The sequence below is a fragment of the Apodemus sylvaticus genome, chromosome 22, assembly GCF_947179515.1.
Source record: "Apodemus sylvaticus chromosome 22, mApoSyl1.1, whole genome shotgun sequence".
Taxonomy (NCBI): Eukaryota; Metazoa; Chordata; class Mammalia; order Rodentia; family Muridae; genus Apodemus; species Apodemus sylvaticus.
The window spans coordinates 17,542,489-17,556,833 of NC_067493.1; the positions used below are offsets into that span (position 1 = coordinate 17,542,489).

At 44.9% G+C, this 14,345-nt stretch overlaps 1 protein-coding gene across 1 annotated transcript in view; it reads left to right on the forward strand.

The window, feature by feature from the left end:
- Flt1 (fms related receptor tyrosine kinase 1) overlaps window positions 1–14,345 on the forward strand; it is a 173,075-nt gene that overhangs the window by 86,782 nt on the left and 71,948 nt on the right. The window contains exons 13-14 of the mRNA XM_052167989.1: window positions 2,447–2,755; window positions 7,327–7,473. Of these exons, the coding sequence (XP_052023949.1) occupies window positions 2,447–2,755; window positions 7,327–7,473 (456 nt within the window). The remainder of the gene's footprint in view (window positions 1–2,446; window positions 2,756–7,326; window positions 7,474–14,345) is intronic.

Here is a 14,345-nt window from a genome sequence, read left to right on the forward strand (position 1 = left end):
AAGCCATCTCTCCAGCCCCCTGGAGTGCAACTCTTCTTAGGTCCATTTTTACACTCAAGAGTTTGGGGAGGAAAAAAAGCATTAAGGAGAAAAATCCCTCTGGGTTTATTAAACCATTAAAGATATTTTATTTGTCTACAGTCTTCTATGGATTCAAAGCAAACGCTGAACGGGGGGTCTATTAAAAAACTGACACGGCCCTAAAAGCTGTCTGATGGCTTCAAAAACTGTCTGCTCCAGAAATAGGATTGCAGGATGGACCTGGGTTTCTGTTTGTTTCTTTTGTTTTTCTTTTCTCCAGATGCTGTGTGTGTGTGTGTGTGTGTGTGTGTGTGTGTGTGTGTATGCGCGCGTGTGCGTGTGCACGCGTGTTCCCCTGTGTGACTGCGGTTGTGTGAGCCATCAATCACCGAGAGAGAAACTAGAAGATGAAACCTTGTCTTTCTCATTTCCCAATGTCACTAAATGTGTTTTATTTTGAGATTCCTGGTGGTGCTTAGCAAAGATAAACAAAATCTTCCATCAGGAAACCTGTGAGCTATTTCCACAGGAAGTTTTAAATCACCAAAGTAAATAGAGACTCTGCACATGACCTCACTGGTGTGACTGAGATCCCTGGGTGCCAACCACCACGGTGGGGATGGAGAGGGGCTCTGCCCGGTAAGGGCCGCCTGCGAGCCGTCCATGTACGGCCAGGTCTCCATTCTCGGCTCCTCTGTGTGGATGGCGAGAGCAAATGTGTTATTCTCACCTGGAAGATGTCCAAAATGTACCAAGATGCCGGAAGGAGGGTATCTGCTTCAGACACCTCACAGCTAGGTTAGCCACGCGAGCGCTGCCGCGTCTGTGCTCACACCGGTGCCGTTTTCTTTTCCATGGAGAGCGTCTCCACTCTCCTTGTTCCCCGTGCTTCGTAGACTGCCATAACCCCCTGCTTCCAGGTTTCCCACGAATACTTTGGCATTTCTTCAGACGATACACTTTATAATGCAGCCAAAGCCAGAGAAATCAGAAAAACAAGCAAAGTGAGATCTAGGGAAGCGCTGATACGACGTCTAATTTTGGACTATTGTCCCCTTTAAGGTTTAAAGGTCTCTTTATAGCTTTGTGTACGGAGGATAATAACAACACCAGACAACAGCGCTTTTCATCTTCAAAGCTCTTTGTAAAATGTTGGCCCAAATTCTTTGCTCAAATATAGATTCATCACCAGTAGCAAGCCCTGGGAAGGTATTGTGAATAAGTCGGTTCACGACTGGTAGCCGTGATTTTTTAAAGCCCCCACCCCCAACGAAATGTTCCCAAATGGCACTGAGGAGCCTTTAGCCCTAAACTCAAATGATGGCTTTGGAAGTCCCTACAGTAGTGGGGTGCACAGGCTGGCATGGAGTGAGGGGCGCTTAGGAGATGTAGAGAAAGGATGGGAACTGACCACAAACAGAATGGCTTCTGGGGACACCATCACCTTCCAAACTATTTATTGTTTTCTGAGAATATCTCAAGTATCCCGGGACCTCTTCAGGCTTCCTACACAACTAAAGATGACCTTGAATTCTTCATCCCCCACCTCCACCTCCCAAATGTTTGGATTACAAGTGTCCTCCACCACATCTCATTCCTCAAAAAACAATTTTTTTTTCTTACACTTTCCCTTCCTTCTAGTGCTGGGCATTGAACCCAGGAGTTCAAGCATACTAGACAGATTCTCTGCCTCTGAGATATGCTCGAAGCCCTAAATTTGACTTTTAAAACTATTGACCATTTTTGGAATCTGGAAACGCGTTCAGGTTTACCTATATTTTCAGAAGAAAAAAAAATTTTTTTTTCATTTTGTGAATGCGTATAACTATCCCACTAAAGGAACCTGAGTATGTGAATAACCTGATTGTGGGGTGGCCCGCTGGTCCACAGAAAGGCCTGGAACTCTGTTTGCAAGCAATAAGGAGGAGGCCACTGTTAAGCAAAGGAGAACTGGCCCTGACCAGCTTTTCCAAGTTCTCCCCTAAGGAACTGTTTGGAACTAGCCTCCCTGTACACAGACTTTGGGTTTTTAGTACAAATTGCTCCTAAGTCATTTTATTATTTTACTCTCCTTGAATGTCAGCTTACCAGGAAGAGGACTGTACGTGTTACAGAAATGAGTAACTGAGGTTCTTATCCCAAGCCGAGAAAGCCAATTTGTCATTAAGAGCAACTGGGGGCAGATAAGAAAAAGTTACCTTCCCTAAACCTGCCCTGGTTTTGTATTTCCTGTGTCACTTGGGATAGACTCAACTCCACAGGCTCTTCCTGCTTTGTTTGAGCACTTCCCCTAACACAAAAAGACAGGACACTTGTCCCAGCGATGCTCATGCTGAGAGGGTCCAAGTGGAACACATAGTTCACACTGTGTCTGCATATCTCATTGTGAGACACTGCTCTGAAGTTCTTCATTGTTCTTTTCTAGATGTGCCGAATGGCTTTCACGTTTCCTTGGAGAAGATGCCAACTGAAGGAGAGGACCTGAAACTGTCCTGTGTCGTCAATAAATTCCTGTACAGAGACATTACCTGGATCTTGCTACGGACAGTTAACAACAGAACCATGTACCATGGCATCAGCAAGCAAAAAATGGCCACCACTCAAGACTACTCCATCACTCTGAACCTTGTCATCAAGAACGTGTCTCTGGAAGATTCGGGCACCTATGCCTGCAGAGCCAGGAACATATACACAGGGGAAGACATCCTTCGGAAGACAGAAGTTCTCGTTAGAGGTGAGCACTACGGCAAAAAGGCCATTTTCTCTCGGATCTCCAAATTTAAAAGCAGGAGGAATGATTGTACCACACAAAGTCATGCCAAACATTAAAGGACTCAATTGAAAAGTAACAGTTGTCTCTTATCATCTCGGTTTATTGTTACTGTTGCTAACTTTCAGGCCCAGAGGAGACAAAATGAGTTTGGACATGATAGCATAATAAGAAACCCCAGTGCCCGCTGGCCCAGGGTACCCGCTGGCCCCGGGGCGCTCTCTGGGCCGCCTGGTGTGTGTTTGGATTTGAAGATCCCTCTACTTTGCCTCTTTTGTGTGTTTGCTCTTCTGTGTTCTGCCTCATAGCAGCAACCTGGGACGCATCTTTTCTCCCACTCTGATGCCAACCTCTTTTGATATAGATATATATATATATATATAAATTGTGAAGCTGAACAAACTGATTAATTTAAGCAAATGCTGGTCTCTGCCAAAGACGGACACGAATAAGTTAATTTTTCAGCACAGGATGAGTACAGTTGAATTTGAGTCTGTGTCGGGTGTCTACCTGGTTTTATTTTTAACTATTTCATTTTTTGCTCTTGATTTGTACATAGTTCCTGGATAACAAGTTATAATGCTTATTTATTTGAAAGTTGTTGTTTTTTTTTTTTTTTTACATGAAGTATAGTGATCTTAAACTGGAGGGGGGCTTCTAAGATGGATCCAGGGGGGCAAGATGTTGATGTGATTCTGACTGTAAAGCTTTGTCCCAGTGTGAATTATGAAGGTCCGTCAGGTCTGCTCCACCCTCCTCTGTCCATCCCAGGTAATTACACATGTGTTTCCTGCTGCGATTAGATACTGTTCCTCATTGTCCTTGACTGGACTGACAGCCCCTGACTATAGGCAAAAGTGTAGCAAGACTTCATTCTAAATACTCATGGCCCCTGGGCATGGTTTAAGCTCTTCATCTTGCTTTGATGGCATTGAAAGATGTCTACAACCCACGTATCCAGGATATAAAGGCTATTGTGAATGGAGACTTAGTGTGATCTTCTTAATGCCTATTGAAAAATCTACCCATTAAAGAAAGAAAAGGCCACCTTCTTTATATGCAAATGTTAATAGGACATTTATGGGGATTAAGAAATTGCAAAAGTTAAGAAATTATTTAAAAAAAGACAGCATTAAACCTATTTAAATTCATGCCTTTTTAAAAAAAAAAATCAAGAGCAATTACATTTTTAACTAGCATTTGAAGGAAAGGTACTTTTGATATGCACTGTTTTTCTGTTTCCATGTATGGTTTCCATGTCTGATTGATCTTTGTATGTGAACTACAGGGCTGGGGGAGGCCAGCAGTAATGACCAGAATATTGGGGCTGAGAACCCCAAGGCGGGGCAGCTCCGTGGGCGGGACAGCAGGGAGGCCCTGAAGCTTGGGAACTCAGCAGCCTGATTCTTCCTTTAGGCTAACAGACTTCATCCCAGGACTAAACTCGGTTTTCACTTGGGAATTGCTTTTGTCAAGTGTGAAAGAGAAAACAATAGCACCCCCCCCCAAATGCCAGTTTTATGGAGCCCCAAATGCTGTGAGAACAATCAGTAGCCTGGAAGTTGTCAGCTCCCCCACCTCTCCCCCCACCCAGAAAAGAATAATCAATTGTGTCACGAAGCTTTACCTATAGCTCTTTGACCTGGCCTCTTTGTTCATTCTGAGGCAATGTCTTCCTTCTAGGAAACAATACCTCAGCACCATTAGGATCTTTCAGGGGGCCTCAGTTTGCAAGAGAGCCGTTTAAAACAAGAAGAAAAGAAAAAAAAAAGAGAAAAAAGAGAGAGAAATAAATAAAGGGTTTAGGGAGGCTTCTCAGAAAAAAAAAAAAAAACTGAACTGAGCATGTGTATGCAAAGTCCAGTTCCTTCCCTGTGAGAGGGGGAAGTGTGTATTCTAAGAGACAATTTTAAGAATTCCATTCATGGTTGTATAATTGATCCTTCCAGAATATTCTTTCAAATAAGGAAAGAAAGGAAGAAAGAAACTATTGTATAGATTCCTTTTTTTTTCTTTTCTTTTTTTTAATCCTTCCTTGAGCTGAGGGAGAGAGAGAAAAAAAGAGAGTGAGAATAGGGGTAAGGAGGCTGGTTCCTCAGAGTCTTCCAAAGTGGAAAAAACAAAAACAAAAACAAAAGAACCCCCACATCCTTAAAGACCCAGAGACTACGCCAGCAACCCTGGGCTCATACCCAAAAGAGCCCCTTGTGGGTGACTGTCTTTGGCTACTCATGACCAGCAAAAATATTCTGTAAATTCAGATCATCCTAGTGGGAGTGGGGATCAGCCACGCTGTGTTAGCTGTAGGTTCCTATTCTACCAACCCTGTACAGATGTCATGTACTCTTTTGCTCCTTAAGATGTCAAGCCACATCTTGTTACAAGATGTTACATTGTTACAAAGTAGGTAAATTTAACAAAGTATGATTGTTAGGATAAGCACTCCTGTAGGCAGTAGCCAAAAGATGAGACACTTAGCATATAGAAAACATTTTTTTTCACAAATAAATCCTAATACTGAATGATTTAGAGGGTGTGTGTGAACCTTGTTTTTAAATGAGGAGTTCTGTGTGTTTATTTTGCGGCTTTAGATGCTGCTTGTGTGAAGTTAGTGTCCTACAACTAGCCCCTTTGGGTGTTCTTTGCAACATTTTTTGTTAAAACAAACCATCCTCTCTAAACAGACCTGTCAGGGAAAGTCAAAACCTCTTTGTACAGATGATATTATAAACTGTAGCTATGACAATAATGTGTTTTATAGGCCCTGTATCCAAAAGTCTTTGAAGGCCTATGAGCAGTGATACATTGTTCTGTCAGAGTTGACACACTGGTCACAGTAGAATGTGCTAAAGGGAACTAGAAACTCAATGCACTGGGTCTGAGTTTTAAGTAGAATCTGTGAGTCATCTAGGCACTGTTGAATGCTGATTAGCTGTGTGTTCTTTCTTATCTTGTCATATCTCACTGATGTTTTGTAAAGATGTCAACATTGTAATGAGCATGCGTGCACAAGTCATTATAGATTGAAAGTTTTCTACAGGCCGCAGTTTCAATTAAAGAAAAAAGCTGTTTGACAGATCGCGTCTAACGCGGACAGAGGGAGACACTGTAAGAGGCACCAGTAAAAGTCTTCTCCTGCAGCCTACCCTAGAAGAAGGTATTTAATCATCAGCACTTCCTTCAGCACATGCCGACAGATGCCATTCCGTGTAAAACAACAAGACTAATTAATGATAAGCTATGGGAGCCCTTGAGAGGTCTCCTCACCAACAGTAACCTTGCCGAGTTATTGTTACTCCTTCGCCGTGTTCTATGATGATATTCTTCTTAACCTGGGATGTCAAAATGGCCTTAACAAATGCTGATCCTGAGAGTTTTCCTGCAGGAATTTAAAGAGAGAGAGGTGTGGGGCCCGCAACAGACTCCTGCAGGGGACGTGGAATCCGGGTCAGACCATCATTTGTAGGGTAACCATTCCTAAGCTGCCCTCTCCCTGTGTTAATGTCCTAAGACGAGGAACCAGATCTGGTCAAAGAAAGCTCAGACAAGGGTGCAGAATATGTAAGTGATACCAAAACCCTTGGGATTTCTGTCCTAGGATTTGCAAACAAGACGGGGAAAGGCTGACTCGGGAGGGGTGTTGGGGAGAGAGCTCAGGCATTTCTGTTCTTCTCCCTCGGGCTTGAGGCCCTGATCCAATCCCCACCTCACTAGAATGTATACACATCAGCAGGACTGAATAACTACTTCATTAAACAGAGACACTGTACTCAATGGGACCCTGGGGGTACTGCCGTTCCTGTGTGGTATTTTTAATTTTATAATGTATTGCATATTAATGTATTAAATCCATTTTTGTTGTACTATATTGGTTGGCATTTTATTAAAATAAATTGTATTGTACCATATTTGTATGTTTTAAGAGAAAATAATATAAAATACAATACTTGTGCTATTATATAGCGCAAAACCTACAACTTTGTGCCTCTGCCTCTTGAATGACCTTTTTTTGTTGCTTGCATCTGGGAAGGGAAGGGAGGGAGGGGAGTGACCAATAAAGCACTGAATAATTCCAGAATTTTCCTGTTTGGTCTGCTGCCTCGAAGTGTAGACTCTGGAGTAACACAGCCCAGTCCATGAAACTCAGTTCAAACACATGAGCCGTCAGCCACCGGGCTCAACCCAGAAAACAAACATAAGATGTAAGATGACATTGGCCCATCATGCACATGTAATAGGAATGTAAAATACACACATATAAAACGCTACACACACAACCACGTGTTTCATGTTTAGAAGAAAGTGAGTTGGTGTATTAGTATCTAAAAAACACAGAGTCCAACCGAGTTCTTTATTTACCCATATTTTAGCACGTGACAATTTGTCATCACGGTTTCTTAAAGGGAGCATTAGCTTTAGTCAGTGAAAGAAAAGGCAACATTACGGTTGGTAACCTTGGCTGGGTTCTGTCTCTACCAAGATGTCCATCTGATTATGTAATATAAATAACCACGCCCCCTCTCTTTCCTCACTAGATTTGGAAGCGCCACACCTGCTTCAGAACCTCAGTGACCACGAGGTGGCTATCAGTGGCTCTACAACCTTAGACTGTCGAGCTAGAGGTGTCCCCGCGCCTCAGATCACTTGGTTCAAAAACAACCATAAAATACAACAGGAGCCGGGTAAGAGAGTCTCCCTTGCACCTGATCCCCCTCCGCCATTCCTCACCCCACCCCCCACTCCCACCCCCCACTTCCACCCCTCCTCCCACTCCCACCCCTCCCCCTCCCCTCCTGGGCTTCTCATCACCTGCTCTCCAACATCTAGAACCTTCCTTCCACTTGCCCTGCTTGCAGACCACACTCACCTCAGCTTTCAAGAAGGAATAACACTCGAAAGGGTCCTTACAACTCTATCCCAAGAGCCTTCAACAGCTCAGTGAGAAATAGAAAGACGACCCAGGAAGTGGCCCCCGATTTGCCTTTCGTTTGAGAGAGGGAGGAAAGACTGTATTGGCTTGAGGGATTTCATAGCTTGTTGTTGTTGTTGTTGTTGTTACTTTTTAAACTTTGTGGGTTTGAGTGTTTCATCTGCCTGTGAGTGCCTGCTTACCACTTGAGTGCCTGGTGTCCTAGAAGACCGGAAGAGGGTGTCGGATCCCCTGACAACTGTGAGCCACCTTGAGGATGCTAGCAAACAAACCTGGTATCCTCTGGAAGAGCAGCTAGTGCTCTTGATAATCACCAGTGTCTCTCTCTCTCTCTCTCTCTCTCTCTCTCTCTCTCTCTCTCTCCAACCACATAGTGTATAGTTTTAAACACCTAGTACATATAAAGCCCAGTAGATTTATAACTATTAAAATTCATCTACACTCATTTTAATAATTTGGGGGGGCACCATTTTATTATACTGACTGAACAAAACATTTTCTTTGTTTTAGGTGTGTGTGTGTATATGTGTGTGTGTGTGTGTGTGTGTGTGTGTGTGTGTGTGTGTGAGTGCACGTATATGAGTGTACAGGTGCCAGGGGAGGCCTAAAGATGGTGTTAGATCTCCTGGAACTGAAGTTGCAGGTGGTTGTGAGCTTCCTGGTGGGTGCTGGGAACTGAACTCAGGTCCTCTTGAAGAGCAAGCAAGGTGCTCTCAACCACTAAGACATCTATCTCTCCAGCCCTAAAAGAAACAAAACTAAAAACAATCAAGAAAGCCAACTTTCTAACTTAAACTAACTGGTATGAGTTCTGTTCTTTCAAAAATAAAACCAGCTACACTAAAACCAAAGAATATAAACAATGTCTCCTGCCTGCTTCATGCCGTGGCTGAATAAGATTAAGCTTACTGGCATTCTTGGCTAACAATTACATTTGAAGTAAAGCAGCATAAAATCCCCAAGGGCCTGCTTCCATGCCCACATTATAAATGGGACTTCCGTTTACCCACAATGTTTGACAACGTGATAGTGTGGGCTAGTCCTGAAATCTACTCTTCCACTCAGAACACCTATGTGAGTCCAACCTTGGGATGAGACCACAGCAGAACCAAGGTTCACAATATTGACAGCGTCCCAGAGAGGGGTTACATTCCACAACACAAAGCCAGCGTGGCACAGGTCCTCTAGAATTAGCACATCCGTCAGGAGAATGCAGCACACTGGGGCTGGCTTCTTGACGTTGCAAAGGGCCTCCCTCTCGCCCAAAGGAGGCAACTTGCCCCCCAAGTCCTTTTTCCTTAGGAAGGTTTCTACTTCTCTCTTACTGAGGCTATTTAGAAGGGCAATTACTTTGTGCGCGTACGTGCATGTGTATGTGTGTGTGTGTATGTGTGTGTGTGTGTGTGTGTGTGTGTGAGAGAGAGAGAGAGAGAGAGAAGCTTCTTTCTTCTATTCTCACACTATATTGTTATTTTTAAAGGTTTATTCCTAATTATGTATGTAGATCTATGCACGCGCATGCGGGTGCCCGAGGAGGCCGAGGAGGCCAGAGGCCTTGGGTTCCTCTGGAGCTGGAGTTACAGGCGGTGTTAACCCGCTGCCGTGGGTGCTGGGAACTGAACTCAGATCCTCTGCAAGTGCATCCCATGCTCTTGGCCGCTGAGCCTTGTCTGTCTTTGTCTCCCTGTATTCCGTTTTAATCATCAGTTGATACGCAGTTCCCTTGGTCGGGCAGACAGTGTCATTAGTGCCTTCCTGCTCTTGGTGCTTGGCAGGCCGTCAGGTGCTCTGGGAGTGACAGCCGAATGGCTGACTTTCGGGGATTGTACACTATTCTTTAGTAAGTGAGTTTGGTAACACAAATACCTGGTTTGAGGCAGGCTCTGTTATCATAGAGTTATCCGTTATTGAAGAGATCTTGGAATATCCTTAGGCCAATATGGAGAATAGATAGACAACTTGGCCCAAAGAGACGAAATGCTTGCCCAAAATGACCTACTACCAAGATGCTAGTTTGTGGTAAATTAATCCCCTGAAGTATTCTGCCATATTAAAAAAGTGAATGACTATGTGGATACACACATAGCTCATTAAAAAGTTACTTCTTTCCCCTATAAATCGGAGTATATGTCAATATAATAAAGACCCAAAGAGTCCCTACAAAAACCTGGTAACGTGATTCCAGGCTTCAAATACTCTATCGTACACAACACATGGTAAAGTGATTTTAGCCCTGTGTTCTCCAAATACTCGATCATACACAGCACATATTCCATGAAGCACTAGCAAAAAAAAAAAACAAAAAAAAAAAACAAAAAACGGGGACTTGCCCTTTGAGAGAAGTGAGTCTGGTCTAAATTCAGTTGTCAGAGACCTTAAATTTGAGTTGAAGGTTCAAATACCGTGTCTCATGCCTGTGATGCCAGCACTTGGGGTGTACAGACACATCAGGAGTTCAGTGTCATCCTTGGCTACACAGCGGGTTCCAAGCCAGCTTAGGCTGCATAGACCATGTCTCACACAAAAAGTTCTACCAGTTGTGAAAGTCTATGGTTGTTAGGATACAGGAGAAAACATATAGGAATTAAAAGGGGACCGGGTGGGGGGTGGGGAACAGAGTGTAAGCGCTCTGCAGGTCCACACTGTGGAGGGCCCAATACTTGCCTGGTTTTCCTGCCCTCTGAGGCCCTGTTACCTCTGAAACTGGAATAGTGCCGACTGCACAGGACACGGTGAGGTTTCAGGTGTTTCACTCCACTAAGCTGCTCGCGGCCACAGTTTAATAAGCACCACTGTTGGCATTTCTTAAGGTGACCTATGCTATGTCCATCTCCTCTCTTTACTGTTTAAAGCTACTTTAGCTGAGCTGCTGAGATGGCTCAGTGGGTGAAGGTGCTTGGCGCGAAGCCTGGTGATGTGAGTTCAATCCCCAGGACCCATGTGGTCAAAGCAGTGACACACACCCATTAGGTTTCAAATGCAACCTGAGGTGCAGCGGTCTTGGCCACAGGCTCCACATCCTTGGGCCTTGTGTTCAGTATCACCCGCAGGTAACGCTAAACACGCTGCCTCCACTGTGGCTGTTTCCATTACCAACCTGTAAAGACGGACTACGGGTAACCGCGGTGGCTAGTCCTGGCTCTCCAGGACTCCGATGAGCAGAAACCCTCTTCACTGCCTTACACCGAGGAAGCCAGTCTAAGTTTGAATACCTGAGCATAGGAGCCAGGACACAGCTTTCACAGAAAACCTGGCAGGTCCAAAAGGACTTCCCAGAGAATCATAGGGGCGCTGGGTCCTTAACAGGATCCGGTCCGCTAGCATTGTGACTTGTTAACTGACAACTCCTCAACATTCCAAAGAAAACAGGAGGGAGGAAGCTGGACGCACACGCGAGCTTAGGCCCCGGCGACCATCAAATGAAAGGGCTCGGGGAAGCTGGAACTTCTGCTCCCTCATTTCCTCCCAGGAAAACCCTTTCAGCGGAACGCAGCCTTTCTCGCAAAGGAAAGCGAAGACGAGAAAGCTGGGTAGTTAACTTCTTGGGCCAAAGGGCAGCAGGCAGAAACAAAGGAAGTCTTGAGTGCGCATGCCCAGGAACGCATGCACGCAGGCATAGAGGCCACCTCTGCCCCAGCAGTGGAACTAGAAGAAACAAGCCCCAGTACCCACCTCACCGGCTCCTGCAAAAGTGCCTTCTCCCATCTTGCCTCCCTGTTGGAACGGAGGGCAGCTCCACTCACTGCTCACCAGACTCTCTCATGGGGCTCACCCCACCCCGCCTTTCCTGTTCCCTGTATGGCAAACTCACCGCCCACCTGGAATCCTTGTCACAGGCATGTTTCTCTTACATCTCTTACACCGCAAGGCTAGGAGATATCTTTTCTTCACGGGTCCCGTTCACTCCTCGGGCAATCACCCTGTTCTTTTGTGCTTCCCGAGCACATGGTTTCAGACCTTTGAAGATGTGTCTGAGATGCCTCCCGACAGGAACCGCAAATTACTGGCATTAGTCGGGCAGCAAGACCCGATGCCTATTCAATGTCCATACCTGTTACCAGGGGCAGGCACTTGTATGGCACAGTTCACTGATAGACTTCTGCTTCGCCAACACTGCCGGAGTTCATTTGGTTGGTTGGTTTGATAACAGTTTGGAGAGGGTCGCTAAGTTATCCTGACGGTTTTACAGATTCAGGCATGAAGAGGTAGGGAGAGGGGCCCCGGGCTCGAGTCATGGTGGTATGGGCAGCTAAGGTTGTCTCTGGCGTGTGCAACTAACACGACCAGATGTGTCACATCTCTCACAAGGTGACAGATGAGCAACAGTTCTAAACTGCCAGGTTGGCATCCAGAAATATTTAAAGCAGTGATCACCTCTGTAGCCCTCTCAATGTAACTGTTTCTAGAGAGTCTAATTTAAAGCATAGTTAAGAGCCGGGCGTGGTGGCGTACACCTGTAATCCCAGCACTTTGGGAGGCAGAGGCAGGCGGATTTCTGAGTTCGAGGCCACCCTGGTCTACAGAGTGAGTTCCAGGACAGCCAGGGCTACACAGAGAAACCCTGTCTTGAAAAAGAAAGAAAGAAAGGAAGGAAGGAAGGAAGGAAGGAAGGAAGGAAGGAAGGAAGGAAGGAAGGAAGGAAGGAAGAAAGAAAGAAAGAAAAAGAAAGAGAGAGAGAGAGAGAGAGAGAGAGAAAGAAAGAGAAAGAAAGAAAGAGAGAAAGAGAGAGAGAAAGAGAGAAACCCTGTCTTGAAACAGAAAGAAAGGAAGAGAGAAAGAAAGAAAGAGAGAGAGAAAGAAAGAGAAAGAAGGAAGAGAGAAAGCAAAAGAGAGAGAGAGAAAGAAAGAAAGAAAGAAAGAAAGAAAGAAAGAAAAGAAAGAATACATAGTAAAGAGGCATTTTAGAGCATATTAAAATATAGAAAGCAGTTTAAAAATATCTGGGCATGCTGTATAAAGACAGAAATGATTTTGAAGCCAAATCTACTTACGCTTAAGGGTTTGTTTAACTAGAATTAGTTAATTGTTCGAGACAGGGTCTTACCATATAGCTCTTGGTTGGCTATGAACTTACCATAGGTTGAACTAACAGGGATCCTCCTGCCTCTGCCTACCCTCTGCTGGGATTAAAGGGGTGTGCCACTATGCCAGAATAATTTAAAGTTTTTAAAGGGCCTCAAAGTGGGAGAAGATGAACTGATAAAAACGAGTCTAGAAGAAAGCACCTTGGCTTAATCTCAGGTTTCAGACACATGTAACGTGAGAGACAGACAAGGGCAATTCATGTGGCTAAAGGGAAAGCCAGGCCCGCTGGTGCTAGGATATATGCGGGAGGCTGCGGGAGGCAATGAGATCCCACAAGCCCAAGCCAGAAGGATGTGCATTGCGAGTACTCGCCATGAATACCAGTCTACCATTTGAGGCAACAGATACGTTTAACTTGATTTAAAAATTACACAGTTCCCATCTATATCAAAACACATCCCTGTTAGCACTTACCTATTTTATTTATTTATTTATTTATTTATTTATTTATCTATCTATCTATCTATCTATCTATCTAGGTTTTGTTTTGTTTTTTTAAGACAGTTTCTCTGTATAGCCCTGGCCATCCTGGAACTTGCTCTGTAGACCAGAGATCTACCTGCCTCTGCCTCCCAAGTGCTGGGATTAAAGGTGTGTGTGTGTGTGTGTGTGTGTGTGTGTGTGTGTGTGTGTGGCGTGTGTGCGCACGCTTGCAGCATGGCCTCTGCTGCAACCATCACCAACACTTGGCAGTACCTACATTTTTTTATGTTTCTATATCTCAGTTAAAGATTTTAATTTTTAAAACCTTTGGTTTATTAAGATAAGAAAAACCCATCTTCTGTGCATTATCTCCACCGCACCAAGGCTCTGCAAGGCAATATCGGCTCCACTGGTTAGATGCCGGGTGAATATAAAGAAGAAATGAGGGAGGGGGGCTTGAAAGAAGCGAGAAAAGTGCAGAATGTCCGATCAGAGCTCAGCAGAGAACCTTGGAAGACTAGGGAGGTGTGACTTGCTGGCAGATGACAGAAGATGCATTTCCTTCGAAGGGTTGAGGGAAAGAAAGCAGGTCAAGGCCCACGTAACACGGAGAGCCTCCAATAAGACCAAAGAGTTGTGTGGAGAGACCAGACCTTCAGAGCTCCACGTGCGTGGAAGTGAATTGCTTGCCGTGACGGCTGCTCAGGGCAGGCTTTGGTCCTCAGAGTTGGACAGACAAGCACAGCTCCTGTGTGAAATTTCATTCTTGCTGAGCCTTTACAAATTGCAACAGTCTACCCCCAGATTGAAACAGAGTTGAGGAGTCACCTTGTATCTTTACTCCTTCTGCAGAACACATGCCCAAGGGACCAGCAACTCACATTCAATATGTTCCTTCAACTTCCTCCATTCGCTTCTTAGATGCTCCACCATGGTCAGAACGTGTCTCAGACAGCGACGTGGCTCAGCAGGTGCCCCAAAGGGGTTGTGGGGGATGCTGGTCAAATAGGCCACGGCAGCACCGTAGGCAAAGTTGATGGTTGCGGCGGTGCGTGCCAGCAGGATTTGCTGCAGACTGATCCAGTGTACACTGATTCTGACATTAGCACAGAAATG